We start from the raw sequence: 20,986 nt of genomic DNA, 5'->3' as shown, positions 1-20,986 counted from the left end.
ACTGGTTTCTAGACTTAATTGCTGTTGGGCAGGCAGCCCTCCCTTTTTTTTTTTGCTCTTAGAAAAAAAAAAATGGATAACAAACCAATGACTCCAGAGGGTTCTACCCCGAGATTCTTTCCATTTGACCCTTGACACCCCCCCCCCCCCATTGACCCACAGCCCCCTCTCTCATGATGAAATTAAGTGTACTCCATAGATATTTGGAGTACAGAAACAATTTATGTGGACTGTTAATGTGGACTGTTGTGATGAGGTAATATACCGATTGACTTTAGCCTTTCATTTGACACACACTGATTGCTGATAAGACATATTTCAGATGTGTATTTCAGCATTTTATCTATTACGTATACTTATGCAGATGTTACTTGGGCATTCTATGTTCCGTAAGCTGGGCTGATTAAAGACATTACTCGTACTTCATAGGAAGACATTTCTCAGATGTGCAGTACAGTACTTGGACATGTCCTTCTCTATCTACTGCTCTTAGCAACAACAACAAAATGAATTTGCTGCTATTGACACCATCTGATGCGAATATTTAGACAGAGACAGACAGAATTGTTAAATGGCTAGAAGGGACAGGGGCTTTACCGATGCATCTTTATACAGGGCCACATTTTGCGTCATTAAAAACGAAAATAAGAAAATTTACAAGGTGGAGCCTTCCCTGCATAGAAGGCAATTCTACTATAAATTTAGTAGAATATGTGCAGCATCTTGTATAATACAGACATACAACCATCATGCTATGCACTCTCTTGAATGTTTGTTTGCCATGTTGCATAAGTAGATTTTATCTCTTTCTCAATACATGTATTTCATACTGACTCCAGTGCCACCCTGTGTGCAATCCACATGGCCATGTGTAAATAGACGTTTCCATCACATAATTATGCTTTGCTGCAGTTTACAGATCTAAATACTTTACCTGGCAATCAATGTATAAGATCAATCAACACATTGCTATAACATGTTATGGATGTGACACATTAGTTAGTAAGTGCAAGGAGGTACTAGGCGAGCTCGTCACCTGGTCACCACCTAGTCTCCAAGCCAATGGGATACTCACTTCATAGGCATCTACATCTGAGTACATTAGACATTTTATCATCATCACTAAGACATAAACATGATACAAATCCCCCCCCCAAAAAAAAAAAAGGTGATACATGTATCTTGGTCTGTATAGGTCCTATATATGACAAGATTTTTTATCTTTACTTGCATGTTTTCTTGTTGAGTACATCTTCCGAAGCCTTAAAGACAGACAAAGATATCAACTGAATGCTCTTATCAAAATGTAGGCATGCTGTGTATATATATGTATGTATGTAAGTATGTACAGAGGACAACATGCACTATGTCTGTATTTATATCGCTGTATGTATGTAGGCCTATGTATGCATGTATGTGCGTGTGTATGTGTATGACTGTTTGTATGAGTGTGTAAACTTGCCTACAACATAAAACAACAATTTCCTTGGATACAATTTACAGAAGGTCTACAGTACAGGATGTATACAGTTTATCACAATATCATCACAAATTGTTAATCTGCCTGGCTTACTATAATGAACAACATCAGGGCGATGAAAACATGAAATCAGAACAATGGCAAATGCTGTAAATATCATCCCAAAACATGCAAAAGAAGTTAACATTGTATTACAGATAGAAGATGTAAAGCTTAGAACAAATTTCAACTGTCAGATCCTAGAAGGCACATTCCTGTGGTTTGATGTTCTATCCTTTATTATCACATCTTTGTCATTAATTGCTAGTATTTAATAAGATAGAATACACAAATTGCTCTCTTCAGAGCCCTGTATTGGCCATATTATATCATTGCTGTTTTGGTTGCAGAATTAAACCTTCAATTAGATTTATCTGATCCTTATAATTGATAACAACATATTCCGCTGTTTTTTGTCTGACATCTGCAAATTTTCTGTAATTTTATTTCAGATTTTGAGCAGATTTAATAAATTTATCCATTTCCTTGTAACTTTCTCCTACCCAGGATATGCATCTAAATTCAGAGTTAGTAGCCAATTCAATGACAAGAGGATCCCGGTATTTCTGCAGCAAAATTCTCCCACATGAGTCTACTGATTTAAGGTTCCTTTTATGCATCTCTACACCTGTACTAGCATTGTACTGATGTATACACACTAGATATGGGTATTTAGCTCTTCTAACAACATGTATCCTGCACATTTCAGACAGCTGAAATAATCTGAATGCTAGTAAGAACTGACTTGGATTTAGAAAGAGAGAGAGAGAAAAAAGACAAGCATAACCAACAAAAGTGAACCTTATGTGCTAGGTAGTAGGTAATAACTAAAACATGAAATGCAACAACACAGCTTTGATTCTTGATTCTCATACTCCTGTGTATATTATTCACAATCTATACATGTACTTTGTCCTAAAATGGTCTTAATTTCATTGTCGTTGATATGTCATGAGCAGAATTTTAGCTGATAGCTACTCATCCTCTCTTCCCTACTTGACTGGAGAGAATGACGCAGAGAAATCATTTTTCAAAATAATTATGCATGAAATTGTAACCACAACAAGCCAATATTCAAAAATGTAAACAAACAAACAATGCAGGCTTACTTAGAGAACAAACCACATACACTCGAGTACTGTGAAATAATAGTAGAAATTCATGTTTATCATTATATACAAAGTACATTTTGTAGATGATTGGTGCTTATCACAAAATATTAACATATATTTTGTGACAGGCATTTAACTACACACACAGGGTACATTTGAACCTAGCATATACATATTTCCATATAACAAACATTCCATATAACATGATCAAGTAACAAAGAAAACATTGAAGTATCTTTCTGTCATGACACATAAAGATAAAATTGGAGAAATTCAACGTCCTGTATAGGAGCAGGTACAGCATCATGTAACAATCTCCATTTCAATTAAACGAAGTGTTCTATTATCCTATTATAGCATCCTCAAGTTGCTTTACTTTGGATGCGTTGATGACAGAGCGGTAAAAAGAGCAAACACATTACATCTAACATGGTTGCACAACCAACATACCAACAATACACCATACCAAGAATATTTCTTTTTTTCAAATTTTTACATTTTTTGTACTTACAACTTTTTGTATGTTTCTTATCCAATGTCAATTAAAAAGTAGGCATGCAGCTACTATACAGAGCATCTGAGTTTTCATGATAGATAAAAACATCAAATGTGATGGATGGATTTATTCTCTTAAATGCGAATCACAAAAGAAGATATTGGTATAATTAAACAAATTCAGATTAATTCTGTACAGAATAATGGCAGTATACCATTAGGCTTGTGTTAACGCGTACATTTGTACATGATCTCATTTGACTCTGACAAGTACTACAATGTATGTGACCACCTCCCATTGGCAGTGGAAGTGGATGAGAAAGTTGATGATTGCCATGGCAACACAACCCATTCTGGTAACCTCCTATTATTTCACATTGTGCTCCACCTCAAATTTGGAGCCTCATCCCTTGTTTGTATTCTGGATTCCCTTAAGAGTCATCTTGGCATCGTCTCTGATGCTCCTCAAACTCTCCTTGTCTGTCACGATTAAATTCCCGGAAGCAATGAATACATTGAAGCTTACGTGGGGATCTCTTTTGCTCCCTGGTTCGGGCAGTTGTCAGAGTTTGGTGTCTGCTGGTGGGGTTTGAATCCTGCAACACAGATGAGAGTGAATCAGAAATTTCCCAATTTGATTTTCTTCTCTGCTTGGTGATTTATCTTCATGCTACATTTCTACTGGAGTAAATTTCTAAGAGATTATACAGGACTTTTTTGTTGCAAAGTACATTAAAGTACAGCTGAATGTAACACAGTGTGGATTCGCCTGGCAAGCATTAGTTCAGCACTTGTTGTTTGCACTTTGACAACGTCCTAGATACATTGGGTGAAAACTTATGTCACATGTACAGATCATGTTTGTTTCCTTGGAGGAGAAAATTGACACATCATACATACTTAATTTTGACCAATTGCATGTATAGTAACATTGTTACCAAAGTGTAACATAAAAAGAATTCTAAACTTGGGCTAAAATATGTTGTGCATGTTACAAAGGAATATCATAATATTCATGTATCTAAAGCTATGTGTAATCACCAGATAAATATTATTAAAAAAAACAATGACAACACATAATATGCCATGCATGTAAGTACTAAGACTCAAGAAGAAAATCTTTTAAGGAGAAAATTGTGATTATTAAATATTTGCAACTTTCCTTAGGAAACAAAATGATCCTTCCCAAAAGAAACACAAACAGTCCTCTCTATGACTTGAACTACATGTACCTCTTTACTTTGCAGAATACATTATCTTCTGCATTTTGCTATGATTTTAATTCAATTTTGCTACAATTATGATTACTATAGAAATTGCACAGACACAAGTTAGAGGATACTAATCAAATATCTTTCAAAACTGTTATGAGAAGTTCTTGGGCCTAAAGATTTGAAATGAAAATGCCCATGATGAGAAAGGTTCCAAAACTTCTAAAGATAACACTTACATTCATAGAATATAATTAATATAGTTACTGCTAAAAAGTTATTTAAGTACCTGGTTGAGCACAATGACTTACATTTTCTGGGGACACCATATCACATTCATCCCTGCCAACAGCAACCTCTGAGGGCATACTGGCATGATCTGGACTCTCCTGCCATGGATTGACCTTTGACCCACAGTGCTGCATGGAAAAACTCTCAAAGGATGCGCCGTGTCTGAAGGGATACCTTAAAGATAGCAAAATAGAAGGCCTCCAAACAAGACTGGATCCAACATGTACATGCTAAAATTGGTTATTTCATATCACAATCACAATTGCTTGCAGATTTCTAGATTAGAAAGAAGAGGGCAACTTCTTACACTTGAAAGATGTGTGTTTCTTATCATTTGGAAGATGAAACAAAGTTATAAGAAGAGATATCTCAATTTGTAAATGGGGTTGCATGTCTGCTAATAGTCTTGCATTCACATCAGTTTACATTACCTCCTATCACTTGCCTGATTTTACAAGCAGACTTAAAAAGAAAGGTATGACTACTAACCTCTCAATCAAGTCAGGAGTTTGCTGTTGTGCAATGTATTGGATTGGCATAAGAATTACTGTCTGACAAAGACTAATAGGTGATTGCAGACAACTCACTGTTTTGAGGATGAAATGACACTGATTCTGATAAGATTTGAGAGGAAAATGTTTTATAATTTTTCTAAAGACTTATTGAAGGCAACATTTCATTGCCTATTCATAATAAAAAGTTCAATTTTGTGCAACAAAAAAGAATGTCCATTAAGTATAAAACAATTACGATTTAAAAAAAAACAAACCTCCCTTTAAATGACTTAAAATGACACAATGAAATTTCATCATTTTAAGATTTTATAAGTTCATGATAGTTTTGTTTTTTGTTTTTTTGTTTTTTGTTTTTTTACAGAAGACTCACTTTCTAGAGATATGTGACCTCTTGAATTTTTGTAGCTCTTTATCTCATGATCTATCTTATACATTCTATCAAAGTGATTAGCATACAGTGTACTGCAAAAGCTGTTATTTTTGCAAACAGATATTTGAGTTCACAGACATTTACACAAAACATTGTTTTTGCAATTTGACACTAAGGCTACTGTAAATTTAATGCAATCAAGATCAGGTGTCAATATTTTTGCATGTTGTTAAATTTGTGGCCCAACAGTGATTCCTGAAATCTGTGAAAATTTAAGCCCTCGCAAAAGTAACAGCTTTTACAGTATGTCACACAGCTTTCTCACTGCCTATTGTCTGCAAGAGAATTACTGTTTTGTATAATTGTAATACGGTTTCACACTGAAAACATATGAGACTGCAACAAGAAATTCACCTTACTCAGCAGACATTGAAAACTCACTCGCTCGAAAATATCCACTTTTACACTACTTTGCCAGTCTTGAATGCCATGTGCTACAGAAACATTTATCAATCTTCTTTTACATGAACTGGTAGGGGATGAATTATTCTAAGATAAACGTTATGTGCAAACTGTGCAAAGAATTGTCAGTAACCCTATATAATTGAATATTATTGATATGTTCACTGAAGGATCATTCACAAAATCATTAACATAAAAAAGTGACCTAAAATGACACATCACAACTCAAGAACACCTTTAACTCTTTACACTGTGTTGTCTTCATAGATTCACACTAATGTCTGGAAACTAAGAGTCAATGAATAAATCAAACCTGATCCCCTAATCCCTACTGTGTCACCATTACCTTTCTGTTGGAGTGAGGCACATTGCTATACTTACTTGGACTTGCTAACCTCATACTGTAAAAGTGGAAATTTTCACGGTGTTGAAATTTTCGCATATTTCGTGCAACCAGACGCTAGCACGAAAATAAAAGCATGCGGATATTTGTGTGTGCCATATGTTTTGGTAGTTGACGTCTTGATTCCGCAAAATTAAAAACACGCGAAACTCTTCTTACTCGGCCAAGCGCGAAAAATTAGTCGCGCGAAAATATCCACTTTTACAGTAACTCAATCAAGAATGGATGGAATACTGAATGCTGATGAAAAAGCTTGGCAAGATAAGCTTGCTTCCTGGGCACATGAATGTCTATAGGCCACTGTAAGCTTGCCAGTGGGCAAGCACAGTTTTACGATCATTTCAACCTTTATCTCTGATCTCAAGATGACCTGCATGAAGTATGTAAAAACTTAAGAAACTACAAACCTTTTCTGTTCCCTTCAGAACAAATCTTTCTGTTCCCTTCAGAACAAATCTTCCCTGGGTTGATGGAATCCCTTATCTCATGTAGCATATATTCAACAAAACCCCTTGCCTATTTTTGTTTATCAAAATTAATGATATTGAGTTTTGAAACATTACAATCATCAATGTTTATACAATATTTGATATCAATATTGACATAATTTTGTATAAATATCTAAATATCACAAAATAGTTCTTAGCTCTCCTCAAAATTTATAGTTTTTGGGATACGAGGTCCTGTCCCCTCGGGACAAGATGAACTTGTCACTCTCCTGTATGTGCAACTTGACACTTTTTTCTGAAGTTAACCTGAACATGGAGTGGAATTTCTCTTCAAGGTGGGCTCAGATGACAAGGTTTTTAGACTGAACACAAATGATAAAATTACCAATCCCTCCAAAACTACGGCAAGTTTCCAGCCATCTGGGATTGCCGCTGATTAGGCTTAGTCTGCACTCGACTTTAACCCATTGAGGATGTAATGATTTTGCTACAATACGCATTTCCCATAAACACCTGCCCGAGTATACTCGGAACTCGTCCTCAACGGGTTTAAATAAGACACAATGCTTTTAAACTTGTCTTACCTGGCCACAGCTTTCTGCTGCTGATGCTGGCTGAGAAAATTGCTCTGTGCCTGGAGTTCTACAGTTAGCCTGGTCTGCTTCTCCAACTCCTTCTTCAGTTTGTCTGTCTGAACTCAAAATAATCATCACATCAATATGTTAGAATTACTCTTTAACCCTATTCTCAATCAGGAGGACTTGTAAGGGTCTATTTGATCGCTTGCACTGCATGGACCCCAAAATCACAGTTGACACAAGTTTTATAGTCTTCAGTCCAATACTGAAACATGTATCTGGTACACATTACACTAGTTAATGTTAATTTCTTGCCCAAAGGGTATTCTACATCAAATCTTTCTGGTTTGGGATAGGGATCAGTTGAAAAATTACTTAATCAATTATGTATGTATGTCTGTATGCATGTGCATATGAATGTATGTAACTTGTATGTATGCAATACATATTATGTATGTGTGTATGTATTCATGCATGTATAATGCACATAAGGCTATGATGTTTATGTGCATATATGCATATATATACACGATGTACAGGAGTGAAATCCACGTACTTGACCAGTTCCACCTCCGCTGCCTGCAACAAATCATGAGAATTTCCTGGCAGGACAGAGTCTTCAACACCGAGGTGCTTCGCAGAGCCAAAATGCCTGAGATAGAAACCCTCATCATGAAGGCCCAGCTCCGGTGGGTCAGACATGTAGTCCGAATGGATGATGCTCGCCTACCAAAGATGATCTTCTTCTCCGAGCTGGCTTCTGGAGAAAGAAACATTGGAAGGCCTCTGAAGCGGTACAAGGACAGCCAGAAAACTTCCCTCAATGCCTGTGGCATCTCAGCCCGTTGCTTGCAATCGCTTGCCTCTGACAACACCGCCTGGCGTCAAGCTGTCCAAAAGGGTGTTAGACTGTTTGAGGAAAAGCACCTCAAGAGCCTGGACCAGAAGTAAAAAGCCCGCAAAGAGAGGATTCCAAACCCTACTTCTGCTGTTGCTTGCCCAACATGTGGTCGCATCTGCGCGTCCTCCTTTGGGCTCCGCTCCCACCTTCGCCGTCACTGACATCATTGTCGAACCCGACAGACTTCCATTATTATGCACATAAGGCTATGAAGTTTGACTGAATATACAGTATGCATGAACATTTTTGTAAGCCAGTATTTGTATGTACAGTTTGTATAATTTTCTATTCAATAAGATAAGGTCAAGAAATATCAGGGATATGATTTTGACTTGTGGTATCAAATAACCCCTTTAAAAAGCAAACAAGAGGTACATGCTTCTATTGAGTTGGAAAAATGGAACACTTACTTCTAGACATTTAATTTATTTTAAACATTGCATTCTAACTGTAACATCCATTGCTAAACAAGTTAATGCCATACCTGTAAGCTAAGAGACTGAAAATTCTTTTTCCACATGTCAGCTTCCCTCAATACTTCACGTTGTTTCTTCATCTCGGCACATTGCTCTTGGAAATCTCTCTTGTGCATTTCAGCCTGCAGGAAGCAGAGATATTTGTAGATATATCGTCTGAATAGATAGGAATCTCTTGGCTCTATTAGTCTGTACAAATAGATTGCAACTTACAGGAGTTATCATCGCTGTTTAAATAAAAATTTTCTTCAGGAAGACAGGTTTGGTGCATCACCATGTGTATGTAGGACTATTGTTTGATAACAAGAAGGATTTAGAATGAAGAGAGTGGAGGAGTGAAGCAACATAAGGAGAGTGTAAGGAAGGCAAACAGTGACAATGGAAGGGCAGCGGTTACCTGGAAATTGAGGTTGTACTGGTGGAGATAGGAGAATAAGAGACTGGTACAGTTATCATCAGGACTCCTGGAAGGCATTTCATGAATTCTGTCTCCACAGTGTAACCTTAACTCCCAGCAAACCCCCAACCTTGGACAGTTACTATTGCCTTCTTTATGCTCTCTATGTGTCACTTCCCTTCTCCACTCTCCCCTTTGTTGGGTTTTCTTTCTCCACACAATTCTTTTCACGGACTACATACACATGGTGTTACCATAAACCTCTCTCCCTCATTAACATTACCATGAAAACTTTCAAACAACATAGAAAGTTGTCTTTGTGTATGATAGAGATATGACTGGGAGTACTTAATCTCACTGCATATTATCTGTTACAGCATTACTATTACTTATGATTCTTCGCCTGGAAAACAGGGGAAATCAATTTAATGTGTAGAACTACAATGGTGCATAAACATCCTCCCTTCAAACAAATCATAAAGTTATAAAAATGATGAGTCAGAAAAGATGTAGTACTCAAGCACCAACTGATACAGTCAATGCTGCAAAGGTTATTTTCTACCTGAAGGAGAGCTGCTTCGAGTTCTGCACTATTCTGCAACTGTTTCTCAGTCATCATCTTCAGTTTGGCCTCCGTAGCTGCACAGGTTGAACATGGCTGTAGTTTCAGTTTAACGAGACTGTTCAATCGCTGCTGTAGCTCCTATTGTACGAGAGAAGGAAAACTGAATGCTTGCTACCAAACACACCTGCACTGAGTGTGATCACAAATCAGCAGAGAGTGATATATCTTTTAAACCTTGGTCTTGCTTAAGTTGGGGAAGCATTAACCATTCAAACGACATTTGAAATATGTTCTTAATGACTGAATATCAACATCAGACTAAACAATTTTCTCTTCTTCCATCCAGTCAACACCGAAGCACTGAAGCATTACTGGCAGCAAAGGACCCACCCTCAAATTTGACTTCAAATTAACTTTGTAATCAATCACCATCTCTTTTGAAAGGGTGAAAGGTTGCCTTCATTTGCAAAAAAGAAATGATATGTAAACTGCCATCAGTGTAGATAAATACAAAAACCAATAGGAACAATCAAGAAATAAATTTAGATCATAAATAGACTATATATGAAGTCTAAGTTATCACTGAACTCTTTCAAATGTTCTTACGGGGATGACTTCCAATGAAACTGCTCAAAGATGCTAATACTTCTGAAAAATATGAAGAGATTTCTTGATAAAATCTAACACTGAATGACACAATCATACAAATGCCAACAAAACCCCAAACAAAATAAAGCTCACATACACAGCAAATTTTATTCACAGACCAACAAAGAATAGATATTAAAGTCATAAATGTGAAGTACAACCAAAGTGTGGGGTCACACTCACCGATTTCTCTAGCAAAGCTGCATTTCGGTCTTTTGTCAGTGTCTCGTTGTCTTTAGACTGGACCTCCAGAAGTCGCTTCAACTTACTGTTCTCCTTTGTCAGCTTCACAATCTCCACAGAAGGTAACACTGACTCAACCTGGTAATGGAAACACAAAAGTGCTATTTGTGATGTATTTGTGTACGTAATTTACACTGGTGTAATGGAAACACCAACTGCTTGGAGGAGATATATTCAACAGGCCAATCACACTTGCCCTAGAGAACAAGACAGAAGACAACATCAAACAGTTGATGATTTGTTATTAAGACAACACTTGATGTGGGAATGTCAAATCACACATAACTGATTTTCCTCAAGATGAATAATTGGATATATACATATATATACAAATGAAAAAAAGAATATACAGTCAAACACTTTGATAATCTTGACAGGATTAAAAGTTTGTTGATTGCTACGGTTGAGTCTGGAACAACAAAAGAATAAACCACATTGTATAAATGTCGCTATGGCCACTGGTATGCCTCCGCCATAATGCATGATTCTCCTAATAGGTCTATAGTACATGTGGACAATGTGTGATTACATTTTCACAAAATTGGCAAAATATTAAAATGACATGTTTGTCACAAGTGTGTTGAATGTTCACCTTCCTTGACCTAGGTTTAATTGGATGAATGAGAGAGCATGTATTTGGGGATTTTAGGACTTTTACTTGACTTTGACCCTTTCATAAGTTTATGCATTGAGTAATTTTCAAGGTACGAAGAAAAGTGCAATTTCTGTATTAGATAGTAAATTGTTACCATTTTGATCTTGCCTTTGACCCTTGACTTTTGACTGTAAAATTCATAAGAGAATCACTGTCAGGCAAAACATGCATAAATATTAAGTTTCAAGATAATTTAACCCTAAAGGGGCCGGGCTTTTTTGGCTATGCTCAGACCGGGGGGGGGGGGGCGAATTCCGCCCTCCCCCCCCCCCAACCCCGAGATCTCGGCCATCGGTGGTGCAATCGCGATGAAATTTCGCATGCGTGAGACTCGCGTCATAATCTACAAGATTGTGTTATAAGATTTTTTTGAAACAATCAATTTCTAATTTTGATTAATTAATTATGTAAATTAAGCTCAAGGTGATATTTTAGCTTAATTAAAAGCATTGAGAGTCTAATTTTTGATCTGTAAATCTGTTTTAGCATATTCAACAATTGTACATCACAAAAACTTCCAAAACTCATTTCAATTCTTATGTATTTTATTGTTTTCAGAATTTCTTATGTATTTCTCTGTTTTTCAACTTTTGTTTTTTCTTTGTTTTTTCATTGGAAATTGTCACTGACCACTTATCTACCATAATTAGCACAAAATTAATCAATGAAAGTGATTAATTGTAAAAATAATCAGGTTTTTATGCCTTTCATGACAGAGCACTGTTTTCCATAGGAAATGTACACAAAATCACAAAATTGTGCCTGTTTTGGAGTGACATTCCGTTACAAAAATGGGCGTGGCTTCGCAAAAGTATGCGCGGACGTTGCAAATTTGGTCTCAAAAGTTGCGCGAGACTTGAACGAAGAAAGTCAAGAAGCCTCACGATGAGGCCTTCTCGCGTTACAGAATTATAGCGCGAAACGTCGAGGGGGGGGGCGGTTTCCGCCCCCCCCCCCCTTTTAGGGTTAAGCCACTTCTGAGATATGGAGGAAGAAATAAAGTTCAGCACTTTCACTTGATCTTTGACCTTTTAGCTGTTTGGTCCAAAAAAAAAAAAAAATCCAAGAGAATCTCTATTGGGTCAAACATGAATACACCAAGTTTAAAAGAAAATAATCCTCCAGGCATTGCATGAATATGCTCAAGGGAAATAGTAAAATTTTGAAGTGTTACCTTTGACCTTTGACCCCATGAACCCAAAATTCCCTAGATAATCACTGTCAGTCAGTACATACATATACATGTATACTATGTTCCACGAAGATACCTTGAACCATTTCCAAGATATGGAAAAAAAAATGAAATTTTTACATTTTTACTTGACCTTTTGACCTTTGACCTCATGACCCCAAACATTAACCAGAGAATCTTAATTGGGTAATACATGTATACCCTAAGTTTCAAGAAAATATCTTCTCGCATTGCATAGATATGGGGGAAATAGTGAAATTTTGAACATTTGACCTTGACCTTTTAACCTTTGACCTTGAGCATGTGCACCCAACAGTTGATAGGCACAACTTCATCTCCTAATACACATACATGCCGAGTTCCATGAGGATACCTCAAAAGGTTTTTTAGTTTCGCTGTCCAATAAATTCATTACGGAAGGACAGACGGACGGACAGATGGAAGGATGGAAGGACGGATGGACGGAAGGACAGACAAACCGAAAACATAATGCCTCCAGCACCACTTCGTGGCGGAGGCATAAATCACCTTGAACTTACAGGGGATTTCTTGAAGCTGTCAGCAGACTTGAAGGTAGATCTCACACTGAGCTGCCGCTGGTGTTCCTCCTGTTGTGACCGTTCCAAAGCCCTAGCCAGCTCCTCACACCGGCTAGACAGAGCCTCAATCATCACATGCTTCATGTTGGTGGTCCGTTCTGCATCCTTCACCTACACAGCCATCAGAAAGACTTCATCAACGATTACTATAACTTCCCCTGTCTTCTCAGAAACATCTCCTGAAAAATGCATTAAACCCACTTGCCAATGGCCACTAAAACTTAGTTTGGAAAGCAAATGCTTAAATCAATGGACACTTTATACCTCTTTAAAGTATGGGGCTCTTGCCTAGATGCCCCAGAAAGGTAATATCCATAAAAGATTACAAGAAACAAGCAAGCAAACTGGCAAAGGAACAAAACTTTTAGTAGGGCAGATATGTAGCAAAAATTGGTCGAGATTCTCACATCCGGTGGAAAGTATGAAATTTCGCACATAAGGGTATTTTGGGGCACTGATTTCAATAATTGCCGGATACAAGAGATCTGACCACGGGTTCGGCCGCCATTTTGAATTCCAATATGGCTGCCATCACGATACATCTTTGAAGATCCCTATCTTCAGTTCTAATTGACCTGTGGCACCAAAATTTGGTACACAAGAACGTTTTGACATGTTGACTTTGATGACAGATTAATTTGAAGTGCCTGACAAACATCGAATGGCCGCCATTTTGAATTCCAATATAGTCGCCTCGACGAAATGTTCAAAATCCATATCTTGAATTCTCAGTGACGAGTGACGCCGAAATTAGGTGCAAGCTGGTATTTCAACATGCTAAGTTAAAACAAGAGACCCGCGGGTCTAGCGCTCACCTGAGTATCGCAAGTTCACCTTTCACGCAGTCACTAATCTAAATTATTCACAGCTCTACCAAAATTTGACCAGGCATTCTCAAGTAGAAGATGAAACTGTACAATAAGGGCCCAAATATTTTAAGATTCCTTAATTTGGGGGGATTGGGCGCTCTGGGTGGGGCATGGTGCCCATTTTTATAAATTGAGATCCTGACCCCCTAGGGATGCTACCTGCCAAGTTTGATGAAAATACATCATGAGGTTTTCAGGAAGAAGATGAAAATGTACAATTCAGGTCCCCATTTGGACCTTCCCAACCAACCCCCCCCCCCCTGCCCCCAAGAGGGGCACCCCTTGATCTCCTATGAACAAACTTGAAAATACAGTCATTAATGTACTCGCTCATAGTATTACCTTACCTCTATAACTTCTGATTCTAGAGAAGATTTTTAATGATTCCTTTATTTTGGGGGTTTGGGCCCCCCTGGGGGCCCCCTGGGTGGGGTATGGTGCCCATTTTAAGAAATTGAGTTCCTAACCCCCTATGGATGCTACCTGCCAAGTTTGATGAAAATGGGTCATGGGGTTCTAAAGAAAAAGATAAAAATGTACAATTTAGGCCTCATTAGGACCCCTCCTCACCCCCCTCCCCTGGGTCCCAAGGGGGGCACCCCTGATTCTGTCATGAACAAACTTGAAACTACAGTCATCAATGTACAAAGTCATAGTATTAACTTAGCTCTATCACTTCTGGTTCTGGAGAAGAAGATTTTTACAGATTCCTTAATTTTGGGGCGTTTGGGTGGGGTATGGTGCCCATTTTAAGAAATTGAGTTCCTAACCCCCTAGGGATGCTACCTGCCAAGTTTGGTGAAAATGGGTCATGGGGTTCTCAAGAAGAGGATGAAAATGTACAATTTTGGCCCCATTAGAACCCTTCCCCACCCCCCTCTCCTGGGTCCCAAGGGGGGCACCCCTGATTCTGCCATGAACAAACTTGAAACCACAGTCATCAATGTACAAACTCATAGTATTAACTTAGCTCTATCACTTCTGGTTCTGGAGAAGAAGATTTTTACAGATTCCTTAATTTTGGGGGGTTTGGGCCCCCCTGGGGGCCCCCTGGGTGGGGCATGGTGCCCATTTTAACAAATTGAGTTTCTAACCCCCTAGGGATGCTACCTGCCCAGTTTGATGAAAATCGGTCTTGGGGTTTTCAAGAAGAAGATGCAAATGTAAAAAGTTTACGCACGACGCACGACGCACGGCGCACGCCGGACGAAGGGTGATCGCAATAGCTCACTTGAGCCTTTGGCTCAGGTGAGCTAAAAATGGAATAATGTGATGTGTCTGATAAACCCAATGCCCGCTATTTTGAATTCCAATATGGCTGCGAAGACAAACATCATGACTAACATTCACGGGCATGCCAAAAAGTGCTGCAAAATAAAGCATAATGCACGTTTCACTGATGTCACAATGTAAATACAGCAGCGCGCACTCAATCAGTTACAAAGGCGCGCTCAATCAGGTAGCCTAATTTACAAACCCGAAATAGAGATTTTCAACACTCCAATATGGCAACTAAGTAGGAAAATTCAAACTGGCTGCCGTGTAGCTTGTCAGACATATTAAACAGGTCTATTAATGAAGTCATCATATCACCATGTTTTTATCAAATTTCAATGGCCCATGTTGTTCAGAACTGAAGATAGGGATCTTTAAATGTTTTGTGATGGCGGCCACATTGGAATTCAAAATGGCAGCCAATCCAGTGGTCAGACCTCTTGGATCCGGCAATTTTTTAAATCAGCGCCCCAAAATATCCCTATGTGCAAAATTTCATGCTTTCCGCCAGATGTGAGCATCCTTTTCACATACCTGCCCCACTATTTGGGCAAGTTGGAGCAATATCTTTTGTATTACCCTGTCTTTTTTTCTCCTAACATTCGTAGTTTATGTTAAGATGACAGCAAGGATAATAATAAAACAAAACATGCACATACACACACACAATTATAAAATGTGTCTCATTACATTCTCATTTCAAAAGCAAAATAGAAAAAAAAGAGCAAAATGTGAAATCACAAAGTTGCTGAAGTAAAACAATTAAAAATTTCAAAAGCAATCATTCACAGATTATATAAAACCTAGACAGCAACTAAAAAGGCCACATCTAAAAACAACATCTGTAATTCAACTTGTCCTCAGATTTTAGCACTATTTGTGGCTCCATAGCTTACCAAAGGGTGTCCATCAAAAATAGAAAATTTACAATTAAAACTCAAAACATTATTAAAGATGACATACCATATAATATCAAATGACACATTACTTTTATTTTCTTTTATGAAAGATAGAAAAAAAATGAATAACAAGCTGCTACATGTATAATGTCTTTTGTCTATACTAAAAAAAAAAAAAAAAAACCAAAGCAATAAATTTCAGTATCAACTATGTGCTTATATGCTATTTTAATACTTAAGTTCAGCTCTGTGCACCATTAGATTACCTGGAGTTCCATATGCAAGATTCTGCGAGCAGTCTGCTCTTTTGGTCCTTCTGCTTCTTCTATTATTTTCTGCACCTTCTCTAGCTCCTTTTCCTTCTCTCCAATCTTTCTCTTCAGTTGCCTGATGACTTCCTTGAGATGTAATGTGTCCTGCAATTTATCATTAAAAAAAATCTTATATTGGTAAGTTTAATGTCACTTCCAATCCTTCCTGAATCTTATAAATCTATTGCAGATTGTGGATTTCAAAGCAAAGTGCCTAGCCATACAATTTATAAGGCCTTATGCATGATGATCAGTTTATCAAACACTCTGCAGATGGATTCACTATATGCAATCCTTTGCACCTTTGGGCAACTTAAACATGGAATCCTCATGTAGACACTTAATTTCATTCTACATATACTGTACAATATATGGAGATTAATATCATCCATGTTCCTAGCTATAATTTGCCGAGCTTTGTACTTCCCAAAGACTTTGTCAGTCAATACTCTAAAACTTGGTCATGAACACTAAAAAAAAACAAAAAAAAACAACAACTAAATGAAAGAAAATTGTCATGTAATGATAATGATAACCTCATCTTTTCCTACTGTTCCTGTGATATTGGTACATTTGTAGTTCACATCAATAATGTATCATGATACAAGAATTCTTAACAAGTCAGTAGAGAATACATGTACTCTCTTACTTTTTAAAAATTCTTGTATCATGAGTGTAGGAGAGTATGAGAATTGCATATTCCTAGGATATCTCTTATCTTATTCAATGTCTAAATTCTAATGCAAGAGAATCTGCACAAATACATGTACAGTACTTTGGTACACCATCTCAAATATTTTACAGTACAGTGGATTGCCTTTCACCTTTCATACAAATTGACAGGAATTTAAATCTTTGAATACATGATACACTAGATGATACAGGGAGACAGTGAACTGACTGAATGATTTGACACAGTTACCTTGTATAATGTCTTTGTGAGCATGTGTATGTGTGTTCATATGAATTCATAATACATTGCAGTATGTTTCTGGTGCACAAAGCAATATCATTTCAGTAATTGTGGATCATTTCATCATTTCAGTAAGCATAAAAAAGCACAAAAGGGTAATCTAGACAAGCACTGACCGTAATGTCTTTGATATTTCCACCTTGCTTCTCTATTAGTTGTTGGACTGTCTTTTTGAGGTGTAGATTTTCCTGGACAATGATTTCATGCACTTCTCTCGACACTCCAATCACACTTCCTGCTCCCATGACATAGCTTGCTCTATCTTCCCTTGAAGTCTGGAAAACAAAACAATGAATATCATCACCAATGAATCATAAACTTGAAAACGTCATCAACAATGATAAGAGCCTTAAAGATAAATCATAAAGTTTGGCACACTGGAGGGAGTTGAAATTCTGTGTGATGACACAATAATACTTTGGTTGAAATATAAAGCATCACATTTCCTCACATGTTTTCAAGTGTAACATCAATTGAATTTTGCTGGACTAAAAAGATACACCAAAATTAGAAAAAATTGAAATTAAGGACACTGTTATTGATAATCACTTGATATGTGAATCTGAGTTTCAGCCCTACAATTTCTATGATAATGTTTAATAAGCTGCTAGAAGTAATCAAGTGCATGTATGCAAGAACGCAACCATAAATTCAACAAATTTAGGACACTCTAAAGGCATAGGCAAAGAGGATAACATGCCTTGCCCAAGAGCACAAATGCTGCTGCCATGGGACTCAGACAAGGGACCCAGACCAAGGACCCATACCACGGACCCAAAGTAAGACAATACACCAAAGGTGGACTGTACTGAAGAAGAAGAAGAAGAAAGAGGAGGAGGAGGAGGAGGAGGAGGAGGAGGAGGAGGAGGAGGGGAGGAGAAGGAGGAGGAGGAGGAGGAGGAGGAGGAGGAGGAGGAGGAGGAGGGACCCAGACCAAGGACCTCATGATTGAGACCTTGCTCTTATCCACTGGCCTACAATTCCCCACATAAACATACTACATACTCCTTCATTTTTAACTTGCTCCTCTTTGTGTGTTGTAGACATTGATCCTTCTGAGTTGGATCCCTCGGTTTTGCATTCAGACTGTGCCAAACTATCATTACTGCTGTCACTCTCAACCTTCTCGGCATGTATTCTTCCTTCATGGGTCTCCAAGTTTTTCTGGTATTGTTCAAGCTTTTCACTCAGCATCTGTATCTCCATTTCCTTTGTTTTCATCTGTAGTCTACTTCTTGTCACAAACGCTTCATTCCTCCACACCTCAAGCTGCAAGCTCTCTGACCGTTCCTTTTCTCTTTCTAGATTTTCTTGTGCCTCGGCCAGAGCACTGTTCAGGTGGTCAAGTCCTTTCAATCGTTCCAGCATGGCATTGCGATCTGATACAGCCACATAGGCCATTACAGCATAGGCATTGATATTCTTCCTCAATTCACTTATTTCTGTCAGTGCTCTTTTCTCTCCATCTTCAACTTTGCCGACAGAATCCAACTGCCATGTTTCTGGCTCTGCTGCCATTCTGGTTCCAGTCTGTACCCTTATCCTTCTCTCCACAAATCTGTTGACAGAAATTGAACGAATACGCTGCACTATCAGATTTTACAAGTTGTGTATCAATGACTTATCATTTGATGTTTAAAGTCTGAAGATCAGTAAATTAATCTTGGTATTACTAATATGCCTGAAATTGTATGTTTTGATTACATAACATATGCATACAAGGGAGAAGATATCACTGTTTGCTGGGTTGCAATACTTTCATACAAAGAACTTCTTAACCCATTGGGGATGGTTTGATTTTGCTACAACACACATTTTCCATAGATGCTTGCCCGAGTATACTTGGAACTCATCCTCAACGGATTAATTTTGGAGCATTAGTCAGTAGAAGGGGTCGACCTCTACACAGCACACCATATTAAGCAATTTTAAGCCTGCATCACAGTGTACAATCCAACTGCACTACAACCAAAAGAAAGAAGGTAACACTCCATACAATGCAGGTTACGTAGGTACTGCATGCACTTAATCTTGTACTTGCTACAATGTACAGATAGGCAGCAACTGAGCAGTCACATGGTGGCAGAGCCTCAGAACACTTGTCTCTAGACTCTATTCTTCTTTGAAATAGATTTATAGGTTCATATCTACAGGTCTGATTTAGATTATAAAAAAAACTGTGGTCCAGGTGGGTATAGTGAAATTAATATTCACAAATCATTGTAAAAATAGAACCATCTAGTTGGGTTGTAGAAAAGTAGTGTGCTATTGAAATACAGCAGATCATCATTTGTGATTCCCCCCCCCCCCCCCCCAATGTTATGTTAAAGGGACTGTACAGTACTGGTTGAGGTGGGGATTCATGTTTTGAACATTCCTAAGCGAGATAATGAGAAACCTCTTATGAAATATGAAAGAGCATACATGTAATTTAAGAAGGATTCAACATTTGTTGATGAAAATTGGTTTTCAAATGGCCGAGATATCCAAAAAAGTGATAATAATAAAAAGGCGACACGCCATGCCTTTTATTAGGATCTCTTTGTATCACCTTGTCTTTAGATATCTTAGCCATTTCAAAACCGATTTTCATCAAATAAACTTTTTATTCCTCTTAGAATTGCATGCTCTTTGACATCTCATAGTCATAGAGTGGTTTCTGAGTATCTCACAAAACAAATAAATGTTAAATCAGTCGGAATCCTCACCTCAACCAGAACTGTACACACCCTTTAGGCCTGTTAAATGACAAAAAGCTGTTAAGATACTAGCCAATCATACTCAATGAGTAAATTCCTTAAAAATAATCTGTTCGGCAGGATTGTAGACAGTCTAGAAAACTCTTTGAGCTGATTTTATCACACAACAAACTTACTGTCACTCCACATGCATGAAAGCCAAGGTATGGGACCGTGAAAGTTGTTGTTACCTGCAGGCTGGCGAACACGTTGCGCTCGACGAGTACCACGCCACGGTACAAAAAACAAAAACAAATACAAGAAACAAGAAGGAAATAACGCAGCAACAGGCCACACCTTTCTGTCTAGCAAATCTAAAACACCGTTAGAAGTGAGTTTCTCCTCTAAATTTCAGAGTTTGTTGGTGAGGCGTTGTACTCACAGGGCTATAGTCTAGTATAGGAAGCGAACAAGGAACTTGACTGCGCAATACAGTTCGATTTTGCGTTGCTTGCACCAGGCAGACGGTGGGAATTCCCTAAATAGACTAGTCTACGAATATGGACCCTTGTTTTCTTTGCCACTTTATGACATGTGTGATCATCCTGGAATGAGTCCAAATAGGAAATGAAGAATAATTTTTTAAGGACTAAGAAACGTTTTTTGTCTTCTAAAGCTCAAGATGATTTTTTTTATGGTAAAAATGATATCTTGGGAGAATACGTAAGCAACATTGTCTGAAATTATGTTGTACCTATTGAAACGATATAGACTACGAGGGGCAACATTTCCAAGCGACATCCTCCTTGTCCTGGCTCACGAGTTATGAGTTAACTGGGGATTCCCAGCCTATTCATCGACAGGTCATTATGTCCAAGTTGTGATTGTTCATACTCGTAT

At 37.9% G+C, this 20,986-nt stretch overlaps 1 protein-coding gene across 1 annotated transcript; it reads right to left on the bottom strand.

Moving 5' to 3' along the window:
• Window positions 1-152: 152 nt before the first annotated feature.
• Window positions 153-20,503, bottom strand: LOC140228363 (uncharacterized). The gene is made up of 11 exons (XM_072308590.1): window positions 20,284-20,503; window positions 18,414-18,966; window positions 17,525-17,683; window positions 16,391-16,540; window positions 13,022-13,192; window positions 10,576-10,713; window positions 9,742-9,882; window positions 8,791-8,904; window positions 7,412-7,518; window positions 4,649-4,802; window positions 153-3,722 (listed from the first exon to the last, which is right to left on the bottom strand). Exons 2-11 carry the CDS (start codon window positions 18,924-18,926, stop codon window positions 3,558-3,560), a joined length of 1,812 nt encoding a protein of 603 aa, XP_072164691.1. The 5' UTR covers window positions 18,927-18,966; window positions 20,284-20,503; the 3' UTR covers window positions 153-3,557.
• Window positions 20,504-20,986: the final 483 nt, after the last annotated feature.

The sequence above is a fragment of the Diadema setosum genome, chromosome 5 (genome assembly GCF_964275005.1).
Source record: "Diadema setosum chromosome 5, eeDiaSeto1, whole genome shotgun sequence".
NCBI lineage: Eukaryota > Metazoa > Echinodermata > Echinoidea > Diadematoida > Diadematidae > Diadema > Diadema setosum.
This window is presented reverse-complemented; position numbering and strand designations above follow the sequence as displayed.